Below are 11,736 nucleotides of genomic sequence, written 5' to 3'. Positions count from 1 at the left end.
TGAACAAATAGAGAAGATAATTTTTAAGACTAACTTGCCGTCGGCTCAAGAAAGAACTGGAAGATACCCGATTTTTGTTTTTGAGAATCCACTAGAAAATACCAGATGACGATTTCATCTGCCGCAGCAGGGCCAGTTACGTTCCAGCCATAGGCCCAACGCTCCAAAAGCAGCAGTTTCCAGCACATTCCAGAATAGACAAGCACGCTCCAGACCCATCACCGGCCTTCCACCGGTACACTATAAAATCTGGCCTCCCTCACGGCCCAGGCAAAGTGAAGCAACGAAAAGAAAAGCATCCATCCCCTGAGTTTGAGAGCTTCCTAATCGCAGTTCGTCCTCGCCCAAATCGAGCAGCCATGTCGCTGATTCCCCGCGGCAACGCCTTCGACCCCTTCTCCCTCGACCTCTGGGACCCCTTCGACGGCTTCCCCTTCGGCTCCGGCGGCAGCAGCAGCCTCTTCCCCTCGTTCCCGCGCATCAGCTCCGAGAGCGCGGCCTTCGCCGGCGCGCGGATCGACTGGAAGGAGACGCCCGAGGCGCACGTGTTCAAGGCGGACGTGCCGGGGCTGAAGAAGGAGGAAGTGAAGGTGGAGGTGGAGGACGGCAACGTGCTCCAGATCAGCGGCGAGCGGAACAAGGAGCGGGAGGAGAAGACCGACACCTGGCACCGCGTGGAGCGCAGCAGCGGCAAATTCCTGCGCCGGTTCAGGCTCCCGGAGGACGCCAAGGCGGACCAGATCAAGGCGGCCATGGACAACGGCGTGCTCACCGTCACCGTGCCCAAGGAGGGGGCCAAGAAGCCCGAGGTTAAGTCCATCCAGATCTCCGGCTAGGCTGCTTGAGATTAAGGTTCAGGTTCAGTTCGCTGCTGTGAGTTTCAACTCGCTCTTTTGTGCCTTTTGCTCGTGTGGATGGATTTGGGTGCGTGTTCAACGTCCGTGTCCAGAGTTATAGTCATGTAATGCAAGCATCGAGTCCAAAGTGTGATGTACTGCTGTGATCAACTTCTGTGCTGATTTGAACGAGCGAGTCACAGTTCTCTCTTAACTGCTTTTGGAACTTCGATTTTACTTCCGTGTTGAAGTCGAATGCACCTCTAATTCCGTCGACCAATCTGCCATTGCGGAGCTCCCGCAGCATGGAAACTCTGTTCTTGTGTTGTACTGTGGGCGTCCACATGTAGTGGCACGGTGAAGCTAGAAACTCTGGCAAACGCAGCAGAACTCGTACGCACCTTCGAATACATCCGAGTATTTCTTTTCAAAGAAACGGGAGAACTGCTGTGATTTCATTGAAGAAGAACGGCATCGGTCAAGTACAGGTTAACTCAAAATGAAAACTCAAAAATGCGACTGGAGCGGGCTTTGCTCAGCCCTCCTCGTCGGCCAGTGGCCGCAGCCACAGCCTGGGTCAAACGAAATTGGGCAGCCGGCCAGAGGAGGTTGCTGCCTCGTCTCGGATGCGGATGAGTCACACCGCTACAGGAAGCTCCTTGCGCTTAAGGCCTCGTTTGACAGGGCTTAAGGCCTCGTTTGACACGAAAGGTTTTGCACGAAAGGTTTTGCAGCCCCGGAGTGGAGGAGCGTCTGAGGGAATTTGGTTAATCCCTCTCTTTCATCCAATCCTCTTAATTTCCTACTAATCCCTCCCTCTTATAAACTCATCTATTTGTTAAACCTCCTACAACAGCATCAAAGCAAGCGTCCAGTTTTATGGGTGTCTTGGGGGGTTTTCTGTACCACATGGATTGAGGGAGATTCATGGAGAACAGAGAGGATTGGCCTGCTCAATCCCTATATATCAAATGGGCTGACAAAGATTTCTGGGGATTTTGAACCTTATGGAGATATTCTCTTCCAAACCTCCTCCACCACACAAAGCCTAAAGATTTTTCTATTCCATTCTAACCATATCTCCCGATCAACAGCGTAAGAGCATCTACAGCTGCCGCGGCGGACAGCAAATTTGGTCCATCAAACATCCGCGCACCGCACAGTGACTAGACGGGTCTTAAATTTTATCGTTTGCAATCACAAACCCTATTTTGAAAACACCAGTTTCAGTGTAGACGACTCGTGTTGACGTCCGGGGTTGTCCATACCTAGATTTCTAATGTAGTTGTCCGTGTTGCCCCATGGGTACGAGTGTAAATGTACGTGTTTGCCCGACGGGTAGAGTGTTTAGTCTCATCTCGGAACAAGGCGATCGGTTTAAATAGCCACACAGAGTTGCCTCGGGGGTAGGAGTGTAAATGTCCATGTTGGCCCGGCGGGTAGGGTGTTTAGTCCCATCTCGGAGCGAGGCGATCAGTTTAAATAGCCGCATCATTCAAGTGATAAAAATCATTCATCAATGCACCCTTTCTAAAGGTAATTGACTGTCATATGAATTTTCTCCTCACAAAAGAAGCATTGATGGCTGCCCGACTCCTTTTTCTTCATAGGTGCAGTATGCAGTCCGACAGTGAAGGCCAAAATCCGGCGCAAGGGTAGTGGCGGAGGTAGCAGATGTCCGGCAGGGAGGAGCAAGTGAAAAGTGGTAGGTCGAAAGTGGATTTGGTCACGCTTTGTTGGGATCGAACTGTTCGTTTCGACGTAGTGGACGTGCCCGGCCGCGTCCAGGTTGCCCCATATCTACCCCAGATTTGGTCTGGATATAAGGGGTACTGGACAGTCTAGGCGTTTGAGGCCGGTTTGAGGCGCTCGTTTGACTCGCTTTTTTTCACCGGTCACTGATCGGGCCATCCACCCGGTTGTTATGGAGAATTTGAGGTGCCCGGATGTAGATGTTGTAAGCGTTTTTGCGCCTTTCCATTTTTAGCATTCTGTCCTTTTGCTAAGAGCGGGTATAATAAGGTGACATAAGCATGCTATAAGGAGTAAAATATTATATCTTTACTTAGTTGGAGAAAAGAGAAGAGGAGAAAAAGAAGGAAAGCAGGTTGTAGAATAAAAGCAGGCTATAGTATGATATCCAAGATACTTTGTGAAATTATAAGATGTGTCAACTATTAGTAAAGTAGTAGTACATTTTTAATACTCGCTATTATACAAACCGACTATTAGATTAAATGTATGACAACTCCTTATAACCGATTGTTGATTGTATTATTAACCGCGCTCTATGAGCAATGAACCAATCAATGAGGGATATCTCCCTGTTCCAACCCCCAGGATAGAAAGAAGACAGGTTGGCCATCGAGGAGAAGGCCTCCAATTTTTGGCATTTTAGAATATTTACACAAATGTATTGATAGTAAGGACCGCCCTCGAATAGAATTGACAAAAGTATTGTGATGACAAGCCCGACAAGCAACATGCGTCACCTGCCACGGTAGCTAGTGGAGGCCCTGCCACCACAGTCTATAGGAATGAAGTATGTCTACCAGAGGGGGAGGGTGAATGGGAGTTTTAATTTTTTTTCGGAAAAACTAAAAACTCCCAGAACCCAGCATCGGAAACAAATGAAAACAAGCTACAACGAGCTAAACTAAGTACCGAATGGAGATTAAACATACATCAAAACAAATCACATGATGGAAAACATGTCGAATGGAAACATGGGTAACAGAGATAACCAGTGGTGCTCGATGAAGACAAGGAATTTGGTCGACCAGTTCGTCCTTCTGCACAAGGACTACGTATGGTTGGAGGGGTTGTGACTTAACACGGAAGATAAACTCTCTCCACCCTATTCTCCTCGACAATCGATTCGTCAACCGATGCCGATTACTCGTGGTAGATACTTGAAGGTGATCTCCGAACCTTTACAGACTTCTTCTTCGAGAACCACAATCACTCTTGGTCTCTGAAGAAATTGACACCTAATCGTCTAGAGAGTTTGCAGCTCTCAAGAGTAATAGGTGGAGCGTACTAGACTTAGATTCGAGTGATGTTGAACCACTATCTAATTCTTCAGCTCTAGGGGTTTTCTCTCGGTGGATTTTAAACTCAGATCACTCAGAGAGTGGTTTGCTCAACAAACTTCTCAGAATCAAACAGAGCAGCCACCGGACAAAGCCGGCGCGGGTGGCTATTTATAGCCGCAGCCTTCCTAGATGGGAAATGACCATTTTGGACACGCGGTCCAGCCAATGGCCAACCAACACATTCACAACATTACTTGAGGAACAAGTAGTGCTAACTCCTCGGTCTGAGACAAATCTCTCGCAGCGAAGAAGATCACAGTCTCCTGCTGGCAAGTATTTAATCGAAACACAAAGAGATTTCTCTCACAACTTCCATAGGATTTGGGTTTAGCATCCGAGAATCAAAGTTCGAACACTACACCCCTCTTAATAGTACGGTGGTCCTATGACTCAATGAAAGAAGAAGAACAACGAAATAAATGCTATGTCTTCACTTCGTCTTCATTTCTCCTCGAGCACACTCATTTTCTTCGAACAAACACCGAACTAATTGCCTGAACTTTAGCAATTTTTAGGGGTCGCTCTTGTTAACACCATCTTCGGTGATAACCTTCGCTGCAACGTAGGGAGATTATCTTCGTCGTTTGCATCAAACTCCTCGATCTCCCGGGGACCTGTTACTCTGTGTGCACTAGCAAACACATAAGTCTCATATTGTTTATGTCAACAAACTCCAAAACATAAGGGGCCTATCATCACACCAACAATCTCCCCCTTTTTGGACGGTTGTTGACAAAACAGATAATCATCAAAGTGAAGATAGAAAAGTGAAAGAATTGATCGAACAAGAGTGAATTTGTGTTACTTGGCTCAATGATGAAATATACTCCCCCTAGACGTATGCAGGGTCAGAAATATGAGATAAAATTCTCTGCAATTCATTGAAGTATGTGGATGATTTTTCAATGATTCGCACTGATGATATATAATCCATCGAGACTATAGTGCAATCATTCATAACTTCTGATAATAATTCCACCTGCAAAACAAATGCTTCGAGAGAAATAGTGCAGCAGGCGGGGTTATTAATATTACAACACATAGGTTTTACATCAAAGCACATATAGTCTTTAAGGCATAGAGCTCAAAAGTCTCATAACATCAGACCAAATAAACACAAAGACCAAATCTATCAGAGCAAATCTATCGAAACTCGATGTAATTCTCCCCCTTTTGTCAACTAGTGTCAAAAAGGTGACGAAGAACATGAGTGCAAAAGAGGTGAACTTGATTCACTCTGAGGTGTCTCCGGAAGAACTGGCCGAAGATGTTTTAGATTCAGAAGTGGCTGGTATATCTTCATCGTCAGCAACAGTAGATGTTCCTTCAAGACTGGCTTGAGGCTGAGAAGATGAAGGCACATTAGGATCAGCTTGTTTATTCTTTCGAGACAACACATTTCCTTCAGCTGGTTTCTCGGTTGGTGAGGTAGCTTATGATTCGTCGAGCAACTTGTGCAGCTGAAACCGAAGTAAAACAGTTGTTGGCTGACGAGCTGTCAGAGGTGGAGTGATACAATCTTGAAAATTTTCATTAGAGAAACCTTGATCAATATACTCATAGAGTTCTTTGAGATCAGAGTTAAGAAGTTGTTTCTTGGAGAAGAACTTTTGAAGCAATTTCCATAGGCGCTTCTTATTTTCAGCTATAATCATGTGCACAACTTTCATTCTATTGTTGATGGAATTCAGTTTGGCAGCCAGATGTTCTTTCTCTCGGCGATCCTCAGCTATATGCTGCAACAACAGATGTTGAGTATGCAAACTCACTTCAAGGTGTGAAGGAGGTTGACTAGTTGGTTGTCGATCACGCTGAGGGAGCCGTGGCCCATCGAATGTATTGTGATAATCTGGAGTGTTGGACACTGGTACTTTGCCCGAAGAAAAATCTTCCATGACTCACAGCGTATCACGCATGGGAGGAATGCAACTTTTGTGACTGACTTTTGCCAAATATTCGGTGTGCGTTGCATAATCAACCACTTTCTGAATCCAAGGCGCAAAGACTTTCATGGTTTTCGGATGTTGAGCAGAGTCCATCAGTATACGTAGAAACATGTCTTTGACATCAAAGATATATCCTTGGGGATAGCATGAATGGTGTTTCTAAGAACATGAGATATAACATTGTCGGAATTCATCCCGGCCAGAGGTCCGGTGGTATAAGTGAGCATGTGGTATAGAGTCTGATTTATCAAGAGTCAAATGCTCGTGCAAGGGAGAACCATTGTAGTCACGAATTTTCTCTTGGTCCATGGTGCAACGGAAATCTTCATCGAAAATGGCATCAATGTTGTGTACTCGAATTTCAGTCTTGCCATGCTTGAACTGAGGGAAATGAAAGTGTGAGACAAAGTCTATTGCAGAGTATTTTCTATGTTTCCCTTCGGTTATCCGTTCCATGATCCACTTGGTGCAATCAGATTCATCACTAGAGATGTACAAAGTGGCATAGAATTGAAGTTTTATTTCTCTGTTCCACGGATGCTGAAATGCAAAGACATGTGTGAGGCCAAAATCTTCGATATCTAGCAAGACCTGATTAAAGCATCCAATGTTCTTCATAGCAGCGATGTCTGGTAACTCATGAGGAAATATCTTGCAGCTGTCATATAGGATCCGAGAGTAATATATAGCCTATTCTTGAGTCTAGAACCGAGGAGATTCCGAGGTGCGAGGCTTGTTGTACGGACTCTCTTGAAAGAAAAGAGGATGAGTGTTCCGATTGTAGAGTGGCCATTTGACGCCACCGCCTATAGAGAATAAATGCAATTGTTCATGAGGATATGGGTATTTGAGCTCATCTTCAACCGAAATCACTTCATCGCCACAAACTAACGAATCTAAATGATGAGCAGAAACATATTTCACTGTAGAAGGAACAACATCTGAAGTTCCTTTCCCGGTATCGAGTAAAATTTGCAGTGGAGAGGGAGCACACACTTTTGCAGGTGACACTAAGCTTTATCAGGCACTGGGGACTGAAGGGGATGTTCTACGATAGACAATTGTGGTGTAGAGGGAGGAACCAATTCATTTGGTTCGACACGAGCTGGAGACTCTTTATGCTTAGGCTGAGGAATTTCACCTTCTTCTGATACATTTGGCTGAGAAGGATTTGCTTCATGAACAGGGGAGGCCATAGGCACTGGTTCAGTTGGCCTTGGCGTTGTTGGAGCATCTGTAATTGGTTCATGAATTGGCAAGGGAATTGCAGGCTTCGGTGAGTTTTCCGTCTGTGGCACAACTTCTGGTAACTTTTCTTTCGTAGGAGGAGGAGGAGCATTCTTCTTCTTCGCAATTTTCTTCTTCTTCTTCTTCTTCTTCTTCTTCGGCTGAGAAGATTGATCAACATGCCCTTTGACAAGATATATCATTGTAGCCAGTGGCTTGGGATTGATGATTGAGGCAGATCTTGCAAACGATTTGATCTAGATCAGAAGGAAATCTCAATCGCTTACGAATGATAGTTAAGGCACAATTGACATCCACATATGATTCCTCAAGTTGCTTGATGACAAACTTGGAGGTTGCAGCTTTCATATAGTTATCAAGATCATTAAGTTGGGCATGAGGTTATTGATCTCAACATAATCTTCTCTCATATCTTGAACCAGATCAGAAGCTTGAGTAACAACTTCAGGAGGGATCGGTAAAGATGCTACTTCTCCATCGAATAAGTTTTCCATAAATTTGTCGAGCTGCTCCGTATTGAACACTTGATTGAAATAATGAGGGGCATCAGAGTGGTCATCAGTCCGTGCAACAGGAGCAATTTGCATTGGATTTTGCTCAGTTGGAGGCATAGAAGCCAATGGTTGAGTCAAGGTGGGAGCAAATTTAGCAGCCTTTTCTTTCAGAACATCAGCTCGTGAAGCACTTTGCTCGACAGAAGGAGCTATGATTTTCTTCACCTTTGGTTTTGGAATTTTCTCTCCTGGCTGAGCTGTGCTTATTGGAGCATCAACCACCAAATCTTTCATGTTAATCGCCTCAGTATGAGGGGTTGTATCCACATGGTATACCATAGTGACAGTGGTACGAGGTGTTTTTCTCTTCAAAGTGATCTTCTTCGGAGGTGCTATTGGGACTGCACAAGCTCGAAGATCTGGCAGTACGGTAGAAGTAGTGATGTTCACTTGTTTGGAGAGAGTTGCGTCAACTTCTTCCATTGTGAGTGGAGGATCATCTTGATCGGAGGATTCACTTTCATCATTTTTATCATCTGGTGCAACCGACCTCTTATTCGACGCGCTCTTTTTCTTCAAAGCAACAAATCTATGATCATGTTTACGCTTTGAGTGCCATTCTGATTTTCCTTCGGCCTTTTTCTTCTCAACCTCATCGTTGAGCAGTCGACGATTTTCTTCTTCGTGAGCTCGTTCTTTTTCAGCCTTCTTTTCTCTCTTTTCAGCATTCTTCAAGCGCTTGGCCTGTTCATCGAGATAGGATTCGGGAGTCTTGAGAGGTGACTCATGAGCATTCGGTGGAGGTGGCGGTCTTTCCTGGGGATCACTTGCATGGACATGGCAAATTTCATGACAGTCACCCCACGGAGGATGGAAGGCAAAGTTCTTTGCATACCGAGGATGAATCATTTCATAGTTAAACCACTTGCATACCCAGTGACGTCGAATCTTTTGCATACGCCTTCTCTTTTCTTGAGTTGTTTCTCCTGGAACAATGTTATAGTTATCGTGAGAGATATACTGAGTTGAATTTGTGAAAGGTTGCCTCCACCTTTCCTTTTCTTCGGAGCATCTTCTTCTTGCTTGTCTGGATTTTGTTCAGATCTCTTTCTTTTGCCGATGGATGGGCCTACCGTTGGGCCCTTGGCATTTGGAGCTTTTGACTCATCTGTTGTGCCCATGAGTGCCTCTTCATCATAGGCCATGCTCAGTGGTCGAGCAGAATCTTCAACAGATTGTGTAAGGGCATATTTATCCCTAAGTGGTTTTGGTGATTGATGACAATGCATTTGCGGACTAATCGTGTGCATTGAGCTTTTCAGATATCCCATGATTTAGGCACAAGACGATTCATTGCCCCTCGGAGTGTAGTGAAGATGGAGTTTTCCCTACGTTTCTTTTAGGTGGATTTGAGTTGTAGGAAAGTCGTACTATTAAGAGGGGATCCGCGTTGGAAAGGTTTGGGTGGAATCATCATGTTCACGTCTGTTCCTTTTGCACCCCCTTTCCCTTGCACCTTTGGAGCAACCACCGTTTATCCGTGTCTCTACAAAATGAAGGACTCGTAGTGTTTGTTGTGCTGTGCCATGCAGTAGTACTGCTCAGGGGAGCCGTAGTACCGCAATGGCCCACGGTAGTATAGGCCGAGGTTGTGGTAGTACCGCAGGCCCTTGCGGTAGTACCGCTCCACGGGCGCGGTAATACCGTGGCCTCTAGCCAGGCACAGCAGCACAAGCGGAAGTAGGGGCGGATGTAATTTTTTACATCCGTGCCCTACGTGGTAGTACCGCTGCCTTCTTGCGGTAGTACCGTGTCGAAGTTTTGCATAGATCGTTTCTCAGCGGAAGTAGTCACACATGTATTTTTATTCATCCGTGCCTTCCTAGCCCAGACAAACCCTGCCTTGCGGTAGTACCGCAAGGGGGAGCGGTAGTACCGCTTCGGTGGTTCTACCGCTCTTTGCGTCAACACATCAGGGCTGTTCTAGCTCCTGCCGTGCATGCAGTAGTACCGCTGTGCCCCGTGGTAGTACCACAGGGCCTTGCGGTAGTACCGCATGTCTGGTGCGGTAGTACCGCACGTCGCGGGCCGAGTAAGTGGATAACGGTTGGATTTGTCCTATCACCATAAAAGGGGAGTCTTCTTCTCCGAGTTGACTACCTCTTCCATCCCTAAGCTCCATTGTTGCTCTAAGCTCCATTTTGCCCGATCTCTCTCCCTAGCCAATCAAACTTGTTGATACTCTAGGGATTGGTTGAGAAGGCCCCGAGAAATTTGATTCCCCCACTAATCCCTTGCGGATGTTGTTACTCTTGGGTGTTTGAGCACCCTAGACGGTTGAGGTCACCGCGGAGCCATATTCCATTGTGGTGAAGCTTTGTGGTGTCGTTGGGAGCCTCCAATTAAGTTGTGGAGATTTCCCCAACCTTGTTTGTAAAGATTCGGTCGCCACCTCCAAGAGCACAAATAGTGGAATCACGACATCTTGCATTGTGTGAGGGCGTGAGGAGAATACGGTGGCCCTAGTGGCTTCTTGGGGAGCATTGTGCCTCGACACCGCTCCAACGGAGACGTACTTCCCTTCAAAGAGAAGGAACTTCGGTAACACATCCTCGTCTTCACCAGCTCCACTCTTGGTTATTCCGTACCTTTACTTGTGCAAGCTTACATTGTGTTGCATCCATTGCTAGCTTGTGTGCCTGTTGTTGTTGCATCATATAGGTTGCTCACCTAGGTGCATATCTAGACAACCTACTGTGATGCAAAGTTTAAATTGGTAAAGAAAAGCTAAAAATTTTTAGTTGCCTATTCACCCCCTCTAGTCAACTATATCGATCCTTTCAATTGGTATTAGAGCCTTGTCTCTTTATTAAGGACTTTGTGTCCAAAGAGTATGGTTGACACCATAGATGGTGAGGAGGAGCACCCCGGTGTATGCTACCTCTTGAGCACTGCGTTGGTTTTCCCTTGAAGAGGAAAGGGTGATGCAGCAAAGTAGCGTAAGTATTTCCCTCAGTTTTTGAGAACCAAGGTATCAATCCAGTAGGAGGCCACACGCAAGTCCCTCGTACCTACACAAACAAATAAGAACCTCGCAACCAACGCGATAAATGGGTTGTCAATCCCTTCACGGTCACTTACGAGAGTGAGATCTGATAGAGATAATAATGATAAGATAAATATTTTTGGTATTTTTATGATATAGATTGAAAGTAAAGATTGCAAAGTAAAATAGATTGGAAACTTATATGATGGAAAATAGACCCGGGGGCCATAGGTTTCACTAGTGGCTTCTCTCAAGATAGCATAAGTATTACGGTGGGTGAACGAATTACTGTTGAGCAATTAATAGAAAAGAGAATAATTATGAGAATATCTAGGCATGATCGTGTATATAGGCATCACGTCCGCGACAAGTAGACCGACTCCTACCTGCATCTACTACTATTACTCCACACATCGACCGCTATCCAGCATGCATCTAGAGTATTAAGTTCATAAGAATAGAGTAACGCCTTAGGTAAGATGACATGATGTAGAGGGATAAACTCAAGCAATATGATATAAACCCCATATTTTTATCCTCGATGGCTACAATACAATACGTGTCGTTTCCCTTTCTGTCACTGGGATCGAGCACCGCAAGATTGGACCCAAAGCTAAGCACTTCTCCCATTGCAAGAATGATCAATCTAGTAGGCCAAACCAAACTGATAATTCGAAGAGACTTGCAAAGATAACCAATCATGCATAAAATATTTCAGAGAAGAATCAAATATTGTTCATAGATAGACTTGATCATAAACCCACAATTCATCGGATCTCGACAAACACACCACAAAAAGAGTTACATCGAATAGATCTTGAAAGTGCAACTATCCCTGGGTGGTTTTGGTAATTCCTAACAACATATAGCTCATTGAGCTAACATTATTCCAAGATTAATATTTCAGGAAAAGCTCAATGAATGGCATGGCATGGATGAGGAAAGTGGATCCCTCAAAATTCTAAGGACAAAAAGTTTGGCTCAAGCTTGAAGCTCAAGACTCTACATTTTATATTTTAGTGATCCAAGATCACATTGAGTCTATAGGAAAAGCCAATACTATCAAGGAGG

At 45.2% G+C, this 11,736-nt stretch overlaps 1 protein-coding gene across 1 annotated transcript; it reads left to right on the top strand.

Annotated features, from left to right (window-relative positions):
• Positions 1-260: 260 nt before the first annotated feature.
• Positions 261-1,050, top strand: LOC125552237 (17.9 kDa class I heat shock protein-like). Its single transcript, XM_048715723.1, has one exon. It carries the CDS (start codon positions 360-362, stop codon positions 834-836), a length of 477 nt encoding a protein of 158 aa, XP_048571680.1. The 5' UTR covers positions 261-359; the 3' UTR covers positions 837-1,050.
• Positions 1,051-11,736: the final 10,686 nt, after the last annotated feature.

Source organism: Triticum urartu, chromosome 4, assembly GCF_003073215.2.
Source record: "Triticum urartu cultivar G1812 chromosome 4, Tu2.1, whole genome shotgun sequence".
NCBI lineage: Eukaryota > Viridiplantae > Streptophyta > Magnoliopsida > Poales > Poaceae > Triticum > Triticum urartu.
This window is presented reverse-complemented; position numbering and strand designations above follow the sequence as displayed.

What these genes read in the sequence shown, in the direction of transcription:
- LOC125552237 (XM_048715723.1), top strand. Translation starts at nt 360, where the DNA reads ATGTCGCTGATTCCCCGCGGCAACGCCTTCGACCCCTTCTCCCTCGAC.